The 15,715-nt window shown below is 38.6% G+C and overlaps 1 protein-coding gene across 3 annotated transcripts in view; it reads right to left on the bottom strand.

The window, feature by feature from the left end:
• Nucleotides 1-15,715, bottom strand: part of DNAH9 (dynein axonemal heavy chain 9) — a gene marked incomplete at its 3' end in the record, with an annotated part of 308,650 nt that overhangs the window by 235,530 nt on the left and 57,405 nt on the right. For 2 of the 3 annotated variants that reach the window (XM_084236563.1, XM_084236564.1), the window contains exons 18-20: nt 10,650-10,872; nt 9,874-10,040; nt 1,479-2,349 (exon numbers count right to left, since the gene is read on the bottom strand). In XM_084236563.1, the coding sequence (XP_084092689.1) occupies nt 1,479-2,349; nt 9,874-10,040; nt 10,650-10,872 (1,261 nt within the window). Of the gene's footprint in view, nt 1-1,478; nt 2,396-9,862; nt 10,041-10,649; nt 10,873-15,715 lie in introns of all 3 variants that reach the window. The other variant, XM_084236562.1, reaches the window with a different exon arrangement.

The following is a 15,715-nucleotide window of genomic DNA, read 5'->3' as shown; positions in this document are numbered from 1 at the left end:
CCAGCTAGTCTGATCTGGACCTGTGGGATCCCACCTCTCTCCCAAGAAGATTGAAAAACAGGAAAGCAAGGTAAAGTAAATTTTGCTTTCTCAATGAGATATTATGCTCCAGTGAAAAATGAAGAAATATAAAGACTGTGAAAAATGAAGTGAAAAATGAAAAGTATAAATATTAGGCAAAAATGTTCGAATGAAACGAGATGAATAGAAAATTGAAATCATACAGAGAGAAATGATGTAAAAATGTGCAGATATGTGAATAAAAGTTGAGAAGTATTCACAATGACTGAAGACAGTCACTAGTTAGAATGTAAGTTATAATAATGTTTCAGAATTGCCTGCTATATTGTTAGAACAGAGGAAAAACATATTTAAATTTTTCACATACAAACCGTAGGCATTGTTGAGAAGTTAACGATGCTAATATGTTATAATATTTAATTGAAAGTTCTCAAATAGTCTTTAAATATTTTTATAAGTTCTTTAAAGTCTCTACAAAGGTCTCCATCTATGTGTTGGCTTCCTCCCATTCTTTTTAAATTAAACCTGTTCTTTTTCAATCATTAGCATTTGAGAAAAATAAAATATGATTTATTCAGTTTGACTTAATTACAAAACTGTAACTATTTTTTACTGTTTTTTTCCATTGCAAATATACAACTTCTAAACTGCATCATCACATTGAATATGCTTTTGTGGGATAGAAAGGTGGAAAAATAAAATATTTTGATGGAATGTGTTTTAACTTTTAAACAGGCCTGGACAACATGTGACATTTTAGAATCAAATTGGTTTGTAAACAAAGAATTTGCTGTGCTGAAAGGATACAGAGGAAGTCTGCAAAAAAAAAAAAAAAAGAAGAAGAAGAAGCAAAAATTTTAATGAATTAGAGCTCACTGACAGGGGGGATATAAGTTAATAGCATGTTAATTAGGACAAATTAGAAGGGACAATCAACCACAGGGAAGGTAGTAATGAGAAAAACACATATTTCTGAGAAATTCATTGTTGAGTATTTAGCTGAAGACCGGTATTTAGCATTTTGGCACAGGTTAAAGGTTTACTGAAAGACTCAAGGGTGAGAAGGAATTTGAATTCACCTGGAAATAATGCCCACTTCCCATTGCTACCTGTATTGTAATTATCTGTGGAGCAAACATGAGCAGCTCATCCTAAATTGCAATAGCTAATGCTTTCAATCTCCCTGCCATGTACATTTATTTTTTTAAACCAGTTTCTACTGTCTTTTCCTACTCATCTAGGGAAAAACTGATTGGTGTGCATTTCACCTTTTCTCTTTTCTTTTACTTGACTTTTGGTGGCTTGTAAGGTCAACATTTGTTGGAGGTGCCCTTGAGTAGAGCCACAGCAGGCAGGCTGGGGGTGGAAATGGGTGGTGTCTAGAGAATACAAGGAGTGGGTGGTTATGCCTTGGCTCAGATAGGAAAAGGGGCAAACAGGATTTCCTTAGCAAGTACCTGGGGTAGCTGAGCCCGGATATCTTCAGATCCAATAAATATACTTTCCAGATGAGACCATGTGCGCTGTACATCAAACCAGATAGAGATGACAGCGTCAGCAGTGGACAGCTTCTTCTGCCAGCCCGACACTTCCTCCAGGAAGAAAGCAATGTACTTAGACATCATCAGATTCTGCAGTTGGACTTGGTTATCCTCCAGAACCTCAATGAGGTCCTCATCAGACCGCAGTAGGGGGACATTAGTCCGCGGGTGGGGATCATACTGGAATTCCATGCCAGCCCAGGTGTTCTGCAGCTCATTCAAGGTCTTCTCCATACCCATCTCTTTCACAGCTTTGTCCACAATGCCCCGGACCTCGTCCTCAAAGTGGTGCAGCTGGAGCTGCAGGAGGTCCGCCAGGGTGGTGCCCTCGTCCATAGTGAAGCTCACGCCTGTGGCCTGCATCAGCTGCCTCCAATGCCGCTCCCGGATGGCCGGATTCTGGAGCTCAGCCACTGCCCTCAGGGAAGTCAGGGTGTTCAATACAGTGCTCTCCAGGCCTATGAATGCATCCCAGGCCCTGACCTCCTTGTCGAGGTTCCGGATGTGCCTGGCAAACCGTTTGCATTCCAAATCCATAGTTTCCACATTGATATCCCTCCACGTGGTGCTCTCCCAGGCATGGATACTGGAGGTCACCATGCCAATTGTGTCCCACAGCTCCTTCAGCTGGCAGACCTCCTTCCTACACTGCCTCAGTTGCTTGTAGTCAGGAACATTGACCTCAAATAAACCAGCGGACTCGGAAATGGAGGCCATGGTAGATTCCATCTGCTGTATCTCAAGGTGTCTGGCATCCAGCATTAGATGAGGGTCAATGCTATCAAACCTACAAAACACAATGCAGTCCCTTTGTAAATACAGCTTACAAAGGCCTGTTTCTTAGGACATTCAAAATAACTCCAGTTCAAATCTTTTCACATGCTTAGTATTCCAGCAATGAACAGTGACTTTCAACAAAGCTTGGGGAGAAAAGATACAGGATAAGTTGGAGTGGGGTGAATATAATTGCTTGCAGGAGGGGAAATTTAAGAGGAATACTTTCCTTGGATCGTTTCTTCACATATAAGAAGGTAAAATACTTGCATCTTCCACCTCCCTCAACCCCATTCAGGTACAGAGGGGAAAACCCCTTTGTTCATGCCTCCTTTAGATTATGCTTCCATTTGATGTTTCTAGATCATTTGAGAAAAATGCATTGCCATGTTGCTGCAAATTTTGTAAATCCAAAGCTCCTAACAGGAGCAACCAGGGGTAGGTAGTCTAAGGAAGGAGCTGGCACTTAGATCCAACTCTGACCCAATCTGACATTTTTCACTTTAGGGCAGTTGCTCTCTGGACTGAATGCGAGAATTTCCTAGGAGTTTCAAATGATCTCTATGCCCAGTCTGCTCCTGAGTCCAATTAAATCAGAATTACTGAGTTAGGACTGAAGAACTGCATTCTTTTTTCAAACTTCCTGGGTCGTATCAATGTGGCAGGTTGATGTCCTGACTGTGAGGAAGCTCATACTAATGACTGGCATTAGCTTCAGGTAACAGTACCTCCAAGTTTGAGGACCACTGACAAGGGCTTTGAAAACTAAAAGCAACACCCTTACCAAATTCTTTATCATTTTCTTCTCCCCAATGCTTATGGCTTACATCCACTGCTCCTGATCCTCCCCAATGTAACCCACTTGACAGCGTTCCACCACCTGACTTCTGCTCCTGACACAGCCTTTCCTCCAATGTAAGGTCTCTCTATGCAAAGGATCCCACATGGGAAGATAACATTTCTTTGATCAGTAGCACCCTTAACCCAAGTGTTCAAGGAGCTTCCCATTTTCCTCCCATCGCCTCCCTTTAGGCTTTCTCCTCCTGACCACTCTCAGATTTTCTTATTTCTGTGTGCTTGGAGGGCTTGATATTGGAGGTACCATGACTTTAGGGTGAATAATATGTTTCTTGAAAATCAGAACAAGGCATCACAGGATTCATTATCAATCAAGGGGAAAGGTGAGAGGAAATGAGTGACATGAGTATTGGCCCTTTCCTTCAGACTAGTGCTCATGTGCATGTTGGTTGGTAGGACATAGAGGGGAGGTATGGAGGGAAGGTATAAATGCCTATTCGCTCAGTTGTCATTAGGAATATTTGACTTGATAGGTGGAAAGTAACTGTAATTAAAGTCATTTACCTGAACTGCTTGCCACTTAAGCCTAATTACCAGGCAACACAATAACAGTTATGCGTGCTATTAAATTAGTGTCAGATTAACTTTGATGCTTGCTATGTTTGATTCCCACTCGTTCCATCTAAATGTTTTTGGCTTATGTGCTCTGGCTGCGAATTTACATCTTAAGTTAATGAGAGTAAACATCGTTGCATGTCTTCACTATACTCTAGTTGTCGAGTGTTTCAGAATGGACCGTGATATTGGAATTCTCAGAGTTCAAAAAGGCCCTTTGTCTGTATATATAAAGAGCTTTTCCCCCACATGAGTACAGTGGAAAAAGAACTAGAAGGAAAGAAATGTAACATCTGTTTAGCAAGGGGTCCAGCAAGAAAGATTGCCAACCATGAATGGTCTTCCTGCTTACTCTTCATTTCCGAAGACTAATCGTTGGAGTGTGTAGGTTCTCCTTTTTATCTGAACTAGAGTGAACTTGAAAAGTAAACACAGTGTCTTGATGATAACAAAAGATCTATAAAATTCAGACAAATTCTAAAAATCCACATTCTCTTTGCATTATTATGGAGTATAATTCAGGAATAATTGAGTAGGTCAGATGAGCTATAGAATGTTTGGGGGATGTGCACAGAGGATAATAAATGATTCTAACTATTCTTTCCTTAGCACATATGAACATCCTTAAATCAATATGATTTCTTCAAATATTTGTAAAAGGTTATCATTTATTAAACCTACTCCAAACTTTACCCTGTGGCATAATTTTTGTTTATAGTTTATAGTTCAATTTGTTGACAGTAATTACCTATAGTTGAGCACACATCAGAGTTAATTGGGCTGAAGTGGTGAAAGGAACCTCTAGACATGAGGACAGGTAACCCTCTTCTCATTTAAAATCTCTAGTACAAATTGTCAGAATATTCATAGATCTGATTTATGTGCCTAATAAACTTGAAGCAATTCTCAAAACCTTGTGGGAACAATACAGTATAAGAACAAGAAAGTAATAGGAGGGAAAGGGGTGTAGTAAGTCTCTGAAATTGAAATAGAAATGCAAAAGTATTTTAATCTAAAAGAGAAATTCCTGGAAAGTCTGGATGAATAAAACCATAATTAAGAGAAGTAGAAATGCAGTCCACATATATATGATCTTGGAAAAGTAATTGCTTCAGGCATGACCCAGACATGATCAAAGAAAAAGAGAGAGGGGAAGATTGATTAAATTGATTCTTAGGAAACTAGCCATCAATGTTAACCTCAGTACCAGGGCTGTCTGTGTAATGAATAATGACAAACCTCCACTTGTTACAACACAGGTATCATAAAAGTTAATATAGCCACTGGAACTTGTGATCCTTAGGTCTTTCCAATTTTTGTGATTCCCATTTCAGTTATCAGTGACACAGGACCACCTTCATCTACTTGATCAAAACAGAAAATTATTCTAGAATCTCCTCTCCCCTTATTTCCCATATTCAATCTTTCTTATTCTCCCTCCCAAGTCTCTCTCAGATCCATTTTCCTCTCTCCATTCTCATAGCCACTGCTTTAGTTCAGTCCTACAGCTTTTCACCTGAGCTCTCGTAATCACTGTTCCCTGGAAATCCTGGTCTTGAGGCTGTCTCACAATACTGTGTTCTCTGCAGCCACAAGAGAATGGTATTGACATTATGTAGTTCTCATGTTTAACCTCCGTGGCTGATCACAGTCAAAACCTGGTCACATGGACCTCTTCATTTTCATCTCCACTTCCAGCACCCCAACCATATACCCATGCATTTCTCCAGGTGTTTATCCCATTTCCATCCTTCTGCAACTTTGCATGCTCTGCTTCCTCCGCCTAGAATATCTTCACTTCATTTATTCCTCAAATGTCTTATTCTTATTTTCCCATTGTCATCTTCTACAGAGGGTGCAAACTATCTTCTCAGTGGGCATTAAAGTTAATGCCCAATGCACAGGTATTATCACTCGTCTTTGAAAGTGTATCCAAGGCTCTAAGTTCTTGAGTCCCGGAATGTATTTTATTTTAAAATCCTAGAACATCTCATTTTTAAAATTGAAATAGTAATGAAAAAATAGAATCTCTAATTCTGCTGCTGAGATCACAACTTCTTCTATGCCATGGATGCCTGAATCATGAATGAGTCAGATTAGCTTAAGAACAGGATCATGTTGAACTAATGATACATCTTAGGATACTGGTATGTCTCTGGGAGATTTAATGACTAATACAACTCTCTTCTCCAGCAATTGAAGCGACAACAGATACTGTGTAAGAAAGAATGGCTTTTATGTCTGCTGCATTGGGATATTGTGGAACCCTTGCCTTCTCTAGTTGTCATGTGGATAGCACCCGATGGGAGGGTGTCTTCCAGAAGGCTCTTTCAACTTTTCATAGAATCTTGTTGTCAATGGTTCAAAACCATTAATGATTTTCTCGCATCTTGAGCTCATAGTGATTAACTGTTTTGGCCGAGAAACCTCTGGATTACCTTCATCTTGATGTGGCTAAGGTTGTATATAGTGGCATCATTCCTTAAGTCAGAAAGACTGTACTTAAGGTGAGGAAGACTATTTTCAAGGTCAAAAAGACCAAACAAGATAATGCTACTAGAAATTTAGAACATTCCTTTTATTCAAGGGGAGAATTAATCTGTAATTTTAAGAATTGTGGAAAGTCCTTGAGTCTAAATATGATGATTTAGCCAATTACTGAGAAGTGTAAGAGCTCAGCTAGGAATGTGCTGATATGGCTTAAAGTTAAGAACTGCAGGAGGATGTAAAACTTGACCAGGACATGAAGAAAGAACCTTAACCCAAGCAACTTGACTTTACCCTGCACCTGTCAGACTTCAAGAGCTTAAGTGCTTAATGACTGCACACAAATGCTGCTCACTTTCTTTTCCTTCCTTAAAGACAAGATCAATGTGAGCTTAACCTATAGTCTAATCAGGAACAGAAATTCACATTCACAGAGTATTGTAGCAGGGTCAACATTTTATAATTGCATATGATCTAAAAGTGATGGACCCAGAATTAAACTCATTTGCCACATACAGCACCTAAAATTTTTAAACACACACAACACTAAGAAACAAAACAAAACACATGAGTTCACTCCCACTAAAATTCCTTCAGCAATAAATCCACAATCCAGTTCCAGTTTTGATAGTTTTCTTGACAAGGAGAGAAATACATCAAAATTGCTGTAATGCTTGGTTTCTACACTGCTGTGAGCAGTTCTTTTCATATTCCTTGTAGAGATTCATCTGCATGTCAAATTAACAGATGTGAATTTAGAAAACCCAGCTAAGAGTAGCGATATCTTCACAGCCTACAGATACAAGTACTAAGAAAGAAAAGAGCAAAGCAGCTATGAAATTAAAAAACAACAACAGCTGATCAATGCACACAAGTGGTGTAACTATGAAGAAGGGTTATCAGATTTCCAATAAATAGACATACAAAAACACATCAGCCAATGAGTATTATTGTTTACTTTCATGCAGTCTCAGTGGTCTGTTTGGGAATATATTTCACGGAATATTTTTGAAATTTTAAGAGATAGCTGATGCAAAGATATTAGTATCATTATCTTTATGTCTGCTGCCATTGCTGGGTTGTTATTAACATTAAGCCATATTACCCAGTTTGATAGCCCACATCTTTTACCAGCTTTGGCTCTGCATGATCAGTCTTGAATTTCAATCATCCAATTGCATGCCTAAGAAAAAGTCAATAGAATGTGTTTAGACTCTGAAAGAATTGGTCGGAAAGGAATTTCAGTAGTGTTTTAAGAAATAGATGTTTCTTTGAAGCAAGGGTGTAGCCATAGGCAATAATTCTAAAGAGATAAAGACTCATTTGGAGTTATATGCCCTGGAATGATTATTTACAAGGAACCAGTTACCTCATCTCAGGGCAGCAGTCAAACTTAGCTGCACACTGGAATCACCTCGGAGTTTTATAACATACAAATGCTCAGGTATCAACCCCAGAGAGTCTGATTTAATGGGGCTATGGGACTGACTAGACATTAGAAGTTTTAAATACTCCCAAAGTGATCCTCAAGTGCAGCCAGAATGGTGGCACACTGCTTTAGAGTCATATGAGATATATATATATATATATATATATATATATATATATATACACACACACACACACACACATATACACTATGTGTATTAATATCTATATATACATATACATACATAGTTTACATTTCTGTCCTTCCTTGCCTCTTAACATTTTCATATTTTTTTAAAAAGATATATTTTATTTATTTATGCATACAGGAGCTGGGGTATAGACCAGAAGTGCAGCTGGAGCGGGTAAGAGGATTCAGCAGAGACATAGTAGGGAAGAATAAGTGGATCTACTGAAATACACTGCTAAAGGGAGCAGTGGGTGAGACAGGAGAGGTCTGCTACACCATGTGGGTTAGCTACCTGGCCGGGGATTGAACTTGTGTTGAACTGGCTGCTGATATCTTGACAGTGCTGAGAATTAACCCCTTGCACCACCAGGAAGGCCCTTAACATTCTTATCTTGTTCTCTCTAGCCCCAAGTACAATGTTTGGGAAATAACAGCTATGTAATAAATGATTGACAAATGAATAATAGTAATAGGTAGACCTGCATTATATGTCACCTTGAGTGACCAATAATCCCAGTTTGCCCAAAACAGAGGGACTTTCCTGGATTTGGGACTTGTAATGCTGACAAACCAAAATAGTTCCAGGAAAACCAAAATGGTTGGTCACTCTAGTGTCAGATATTAAATACTTACAAATGTTATTTTTAAATCCTATCAACAAACTTTTGCAATGGATACTATTATCAGCCCTATTTTAGAGATAAGAAAATTGAAGCACAGAGATATTGAGTAGCTTCCCTTTCATAGACAAAAATTGTAGACCTGAGATTAGGCTTTAGGCAGCCTGAATCCCAAGTCCATGACTTAATCATTATGTTAAATATATTTCCTTTCAATGAAGCTGTGAGTTTTTTTTTTTTTTTGTTCATTGCTTTAATGAATATCTTCCAATGTAATATTTCTGTGGATAACTTTTAAACGGGAAAGATTTCCTCAATCCTTATGTAGGACATTTTCCAGTTGAAGACCTCCAAATTTATCTCTCCAAAACTATATAAGTGACCTAGTGAGAAGCTCAGGTAGGGAGACAGAAAGCAAGTCCTAGAACTGGAATGAGGGGAGAGTGCCCATTTCAGCAGCACATCAGCAGACACAGGACCAATCAGAACCAACTGTTTTCCTGGTTGGAGTCTCCAATGCTGAGCAGTGAACCAGGATGAGAGTGCTGGTAGAATTCCCCATCAAGGGAGGTAGCCCGTGATAAAGGAACCCACACATGTGGGCACACATGAATGGTATTCTTCAGTCTATAGTTGCTTTGTTTCCATAAAGACCCTTAATAAGTAGGGAGGTATCAGAGCATTACTAAGCAAAGAAAGCACCTTTGCAGTAAAGCCCCCACTCAAATGCCTTCTTTATGTTGCTAAAACACCTTCCAAACTTATTTTAAATTCCATCAACAATTTTTTTAAAGATTTATTTATTTATACAAGAACCGGGGTACAGGGCAGATGCGCAGGAGGGTGGGAGGATTCACCAGAGACATTGTGAGGAACAGAACAGGCAGACTGACGGAAATACAGTGCTGAGGGAAGCAGGGTCCAAAAGAGGAGAGATCTGCCATGCCATGTGGGATTCTCACTGGCCAGTTGGGATTGAACCTGCGCTGCAGAGGCTGCGGACAGCTTCACAGTGTGGCGCTCAACTGCCTGCGCCAACAGGGAGGGCCCATCAATAATTTTTTTAAGCCAAAAAGATTCTGGGAGAATTTTGAATACTAGTAGTTTAATAAATGCTTAGTAATTTTATCACCTATAATCCCTTTATAGACCTGGAGACATAGAAACTTCTAGACTTGTTTCTAAGGCAGGGTGTTTGTATAATATTTGGTTACCAATACTCATCATCTCATCCTGATAAGACAGCCCACACTAGTACCACATTCTAACCATTAGTAGGGAAGAGTATTGTCGTGTCTCAATTTGCTGAAAGAATAGACAAACTCTGGATAGATCATCAGTAACTCAAAGATTGCCATGTTTAAAGGAAAGGAAGCAGAAGTGGTGACTGGGTCCATACCTGAAGGGAGCCTCTTTGTGGAATCGTTCCCAGAACTGTTGCTGTTCAGTATCAAAGGCTGTGCACCTCTGGCGGAGGATGGTAACTTCATTTGCCTGCAGTGGGGCCACCTGCTGCCTCACGGTTATGGCCATCTTTTTTATGTTGTTCCATTTTTCAGGCAGCTCCTGCAAAGAAGACCTCCAAGTGATGAGATGCATATTGTGCTCCCCTTCCCCACAGCCATCTGGACATACCCAGATGTCTTCATCTCCATACACTGTCATGCTATGAGTGGTGGTATCCTTTGCCAATTCTCTACAACACGCTTTCCTTGACTTATCTCCCTGCTCACCCCTTCTCCCAACTATCACATACTGACTCAACACAACCCTTTATTATCCTCAGTCTCTAGGTTGGTAACATTACTCTTTATTTTCCAAGAGTGCCTGGTTATTTCTTTTATATCACACATTTCCTCATAGACCATTTTGATATTCTTCAGTCCTGATTATTTTCTCTCAAAAAAGTAGACTCCTTTTAATTTTGCTTGAAAAAAAATCTAAACATTTAATCCATATCAGTTCTCCCATAATATCTCCAGTATTATCTTGTCTTGTATTTATTGAGTTTCCAGAATGTGGTGGATATTATTAAATACAACACATACAGTACTAAAACATGGGCCTGGGCCATCACCACATTCTGTTTTTCAATTACTTCAATCCACTTAACTCCACTCTGAAATCTGAAAACATTCTATTTCTTTTATAAAGAAAACACAAACTTTGACTGACCTCCAGCTGCTTAAACACTGTTTCTGGTAATTCTTGTTCATAGGTCTTCAGCAATTCAATAGTTTGCTTTAAAGGCTCAAACATCTCATCAGTGCTGCTCTGTCGCTCTTTAAGAGCCATAAGGTGTTCCATGATCTCAACCAATCCTTTGAAATCTCCTTTTTCAACTTTCTTGAGCAAACCGCTCTCACTATTTTTTATACACACTTCAAGGTCAGCCAAGCTAAGCAAAACAAACACAATGTGAGGAACCACTCTCTTTCTACTCCTCAAGAAGAACGTTTATTTAATTCCCCAACAATAAAAGCTGCTACGAGTTTTCCCCACTATCTAGAAGTAGAGCACTCCTGTGAAATCTTCCTAAATGGCATAAACTCAGGAAGCAATTACCATTAATTTACATGCAAAAAATATTCATGTATTCTCAGACCCAAGAAATAACCTATCATATGATATCAAGTAACAGATAAAACCAAAAGTAGCACTAACATCTAGTACAAACAAGAATGCTAGAAAAAACACAGCCTATATAGAAAGTAGTTCCAGGGAAAGGGTTTGGCAGTGCCATGAGAATATATGCTGTCTCTAGAATGGCTGCTGCAAAACAAATGCTGTACACTATTTATGCTTTTTGCCTTTTGTGGTAAAAGTGAAAATCCTCTTTGGATTTCTTTCAGTTAACGAAAACAGGTACTAATGTAGGTCATTTATAAAAATGAAGTGTTATAGGGCAAACTTTTAGGAAGCAGAGGATACTTGCATTGTGGTAAATTTTCATGTATTCTGCAGTCAATATAGACTATATCCTGATGTCAAGGATATGGTCCTCTTCAGGAATGTCAAAATCTTGAAGAACATACTGATACCTCTAAGATGAGGAGACTCAGGAGACATGACACACTAGTGAGATAACAGGTAAACTTGCAAAAGGTCTGGAGATTAGTTACTAGTCCTATATCATTATTAACATCTTGATAATTGTACTAGTGTTTTGATAATTATGATAGTTATGTAAGATATTATTATTCAGGAAAGTTGAGGGAAGGTAAAGTTGAACTTTTTGTAGTACATTTGCAACTCATTTTTGTTTTGTGTATCAGAAATTATTTCAAAGTGAAAGTTAAAAATACTGAAAATAAGAAACAACACTGTCCTCTAAACTCATACACATTTCATCCTAATATTGTCATTTTATGTGTGTAACAATGGCCAAGTCATTTCATATCTCTGTTTCAATTTCTTCAGCTATAAGATTAGAAAAATTATTGCTGCTTATTGTGAGGGTAAGTGAGAATCAGTATTTAAAAATATTTATTAACCATCTGTTAAAACCTATCACATCATATCAAGTAACAGATAAAATTGAAAGTAGCACTAACATCTAGTAAAAAACAGGAATGTTAGAAAACGTACACAGCCTATGATATAGCTAATAAATGAGCCCTTGTATGTTTCCAGGTTCTGAGGATAGAATGAAAAATAAGCCTTTATGAAGCTTATATTCTAGTGGGAAAAATAAAAAGGGAAAAAAATCAATAAAATAAATTGCATAGTTTCACATAGTGATCAGCATTATGAGATAAGGGAATAGAAAGTTAGGATAGGACTATTTTCTATGGAGTGGTCAGTGAAGGCCTTTCTATTGTTGGAGGTGATAACTAGAATGATGTGGATGGAGTAATAGAAAGATATGGGAAAAGCGCTTTCCAAGTAAAAAGAGCTGCATGAGTAAAGGAAATAAGACTGGATTAAGTTTGATATGTTTGAGGAAAAGGGAGAAAGTAAGGGCAGAAGCATAAGGGGGATAGGAGGTAGTATGCAGAGAGAAGAGGTCAGAGAATTAATGAGGGGCCAGACACTATAGGTTTTTATAGGCCATGGTAAGAAGTACAAATTTATTCTAAGCATGAAAATTGTAAGTCAGCGAGTGGCATGTTTGACATATTCTCTACAAGACCTGTATCTAGAATAGGTTTTAGCTGGAGGTGGTGGTGATGATGTTGGTGATAGTGGCATTGGTGAAGGGGAGATAAGAACAGGAGCCAGGAGGACATTAGGAACTACAGTGATTGTCCAGGTGACAGAAGATGTTGGCTTTAACCTGGATGGTTCACATGAAGAGGGGTTAGATTGAAGATAACTTTGCATATGGAGTCAATAGGACCCACTGAAGAAGGTCCTATAGGGGGTCAATAGGACCCACTGAAGAGAGATGTGAGGGAATGAGAAGTCAATAATGACTCCTAATAAGTGGTAAGTGATGGTGCCACTTAAAAAGATGGGGAGAAATTAGCAAAGACTAATCTTTGTCAGGGTGGGGGCAGTAGAGGGAGAGGAAAAGTTATAAAACTTTTAAAAAGTTTAGGTTTGAGATTCCACACAGACACTGAACATGAAGGGAGGTATATGTGAGGGAATTTAGTTAAGTCTAGAGGTCCTGAGAGATGGGGCAGAAAATATAAATTTGGTAGTGATCAGCACACAGATATGTTTGAAATGGGGCTACTTACCACTCAGAATATACATTTAGATGGAGGAGAAAGCCCACGACTAGGGTTTCAGGAATTCTAATATTTTGAGGTCTAGATGAGGAGATGAACCCAGTCAAGGAGAACAAGGAGGCATAGCCAGCAAGACAGAAGGAAAATAAAAAATGTGAGGTATCCTGTAAGCCACAGGAAGAAACTCATATAACATAACCTTAAAATATATGAAAAAAGTGGGCCTCTCTCCAGTGGCACAATGGGTTGAGTGCAGCGCTGTGAAGCTGTGTGCAGTCTCCGCAGTGAAAGTTTGATTCCTGGCCAGCCAGGGAGATATCTACATGGCACAGCAGACCTCTCCTGACTCGTCCACTGCTCCCCTCAGCAGTGTACTTGGGTCAATCAGCCTGTTCTGTTTCCCACTCTGTCTCTGGTGAATCCTCTCATCCCCCGCAACTCTGGCCTGTACCCCAGTTTTTGTATGCATAAATAAATAAATCTTTTTAAAAAAGAAATTAAAAACAGAAATATAACTAGAAGAATCCTATGTGTGAATATTTTATTTTTCTAATTTATTTTTATTTATGCATACAAGAAGTGGGGTGTAGGCCAGAGGTGCGGCAGGTTAACAGTATTAAGCAGAGACAGAGTGGAGAGCAGAACAGACAAATCTACTGAAGCTGAGGGGAGCAGCAGAGGAGACAGGGGAGATCTGCTGTACCATGTGGGTAGCTCCCTGGCTGGGGACTGAACTCATGCCACAGTGGCTGCCAATAGCTCAATAGCATTGACTTTAACCCTTGCATCACCAGGTAGGCCCTGTATAAATATTTTATATATATACACACACACACAATGAATATTAAACATAGTTAGAACTAACCATAATGAAAATATTGTCAATGGAGGCTTTGAGTATAGGAAAAGTTGTACTTAAAGGGTCATTTATAACTTTCAATGTTATATTCACAAGGACAGAGGACTGAAAATGAATAACCAAAGCATCCATTTTAAGTTAGCCAAAGAAAGTAGAAGGAAAAAATAAACATGAAAGAATAAGTTATTCAAATAGAAATAAAATTATAATACAGGATCAACTGAGTTCATAAGATTGTTCTTTACAAATCTCTGACAAGGGCCTCCATGGTGGCACAGGGGTTGAGCGCAGGGTTGCGAAGCTGCCCACAGACTCTGCCCGCTGGTTCGATCCCTGGCCACCAGGTGAGGGTCCTGCATGGGACGCAGAACTCTCCTGCTGCCCGCTGCTTCCCTCAGCAGTATACTTCATCAGTCTGCCTGCTCTGCTCTCCGCTCTGACTCTGGTGAATTCTCTCGCCCTACTGCGCTTCTGACTGTACCCAGTGCTTGTATAAATAAATAAATAAATCTTTGGGGAAAAAAAAAAACAAAAACAAAAAACCTCTGACAAGATTAATCAATTAAAGAAGTCAGAAAGCATTAAAAAAAATGAACAAGAATGAGAAGAGAGACATAACCATAGATTTTGGAAAGATTAAAAATTAAGGGCATATTATAAGTTGTATGACAATAATTTGAAGGTTTACATGAAATGGATATATTCCTAGACAGGTATGACTTACAAAGGAATAGAAAACTTTAATATCCCTACAACCATTAGAGAAATTATAGGTAAAAATCTTCCACAAAGGCGCAGCATTTGAGCACTGGGCTGTGAGGCTGCCCGCAGCCTCTGCAGCACTGGTTCGTTCCACAGCCGCCGGCGAGGGCCACACACACGCACACACACACACACACACACACACACACACACACACATACACAAATCTTCCCACAAAGAAAATACTAAGCCCTGATGGTTCAATAGGAGATTTAAATTAAACCTTTCAGGATCAGAAAATTTCAATCTTACATCAAGTCTTCCAGGAAATAAACAAGAAATTGGATTACTTCCTAACTCATTTTATGGAGCTAGTGAAACCACAGAGCAAAAATCAGACAAAGGCAGTATAACAAAAATTGAAAGCCAATCTCAATCAGAAGCATAGATGCACCAGTATTTAAAAAAAAAAAGCAAAAAAAATCAACAAATGCATACATTGAAAAGGATAACACTTTGGTTTGGACTTCTCTCAGTAATGCTAGGCTGTTCTAATATCAGAAATAAAATAATATATTCACCACTTTAATATTGAGGGGGAAAACATAATTATCTTAATGGAGTTTAAAAAAACAATTGATAAAATTTTATATCCATTTATGCTAAATCCTCTTACTAAATTAAGCAACAGAAGGGCGATTCTTTAATCAGATAAAGAGAGCACACAAGAAACTCAGAGAAAATATTATACTTAGTAGTGAAACATTGAAAGTGTTCTCTTTAAGATCAGGAACGAGACAAGGGTACTTGTCATCATCACTTTATTCAACACCGCACTGCAAGTCAGTGTGGGAAGATAAGAAGTGATAAAATGCATTTTTAAAAAACTAGAAAAAAAATTTTTATAGATGTGTACGTGATGATTAATGCATGTAATGAACCCCTCAGTGTATTCAGATAAATTATTAGAAGTAATGAGTTAATTTAGCAGAGTTGCTTGATAA

The sequence above is a fragment of the Talpa europaea genome (genome assembly GCF_964194135.1).
Source record: "Talpa europaea genome assembly, chromosome: 7".
Taxonomy (NCBI): Eukaryota; Metazoa; Chordata; class Mammalia; order Eulipotyphla; family Talpidae; genus Talpa; species Talpa europaea.
This window is presented reverse-complemented; position numbering and strand designations above follow the sequence as displayed.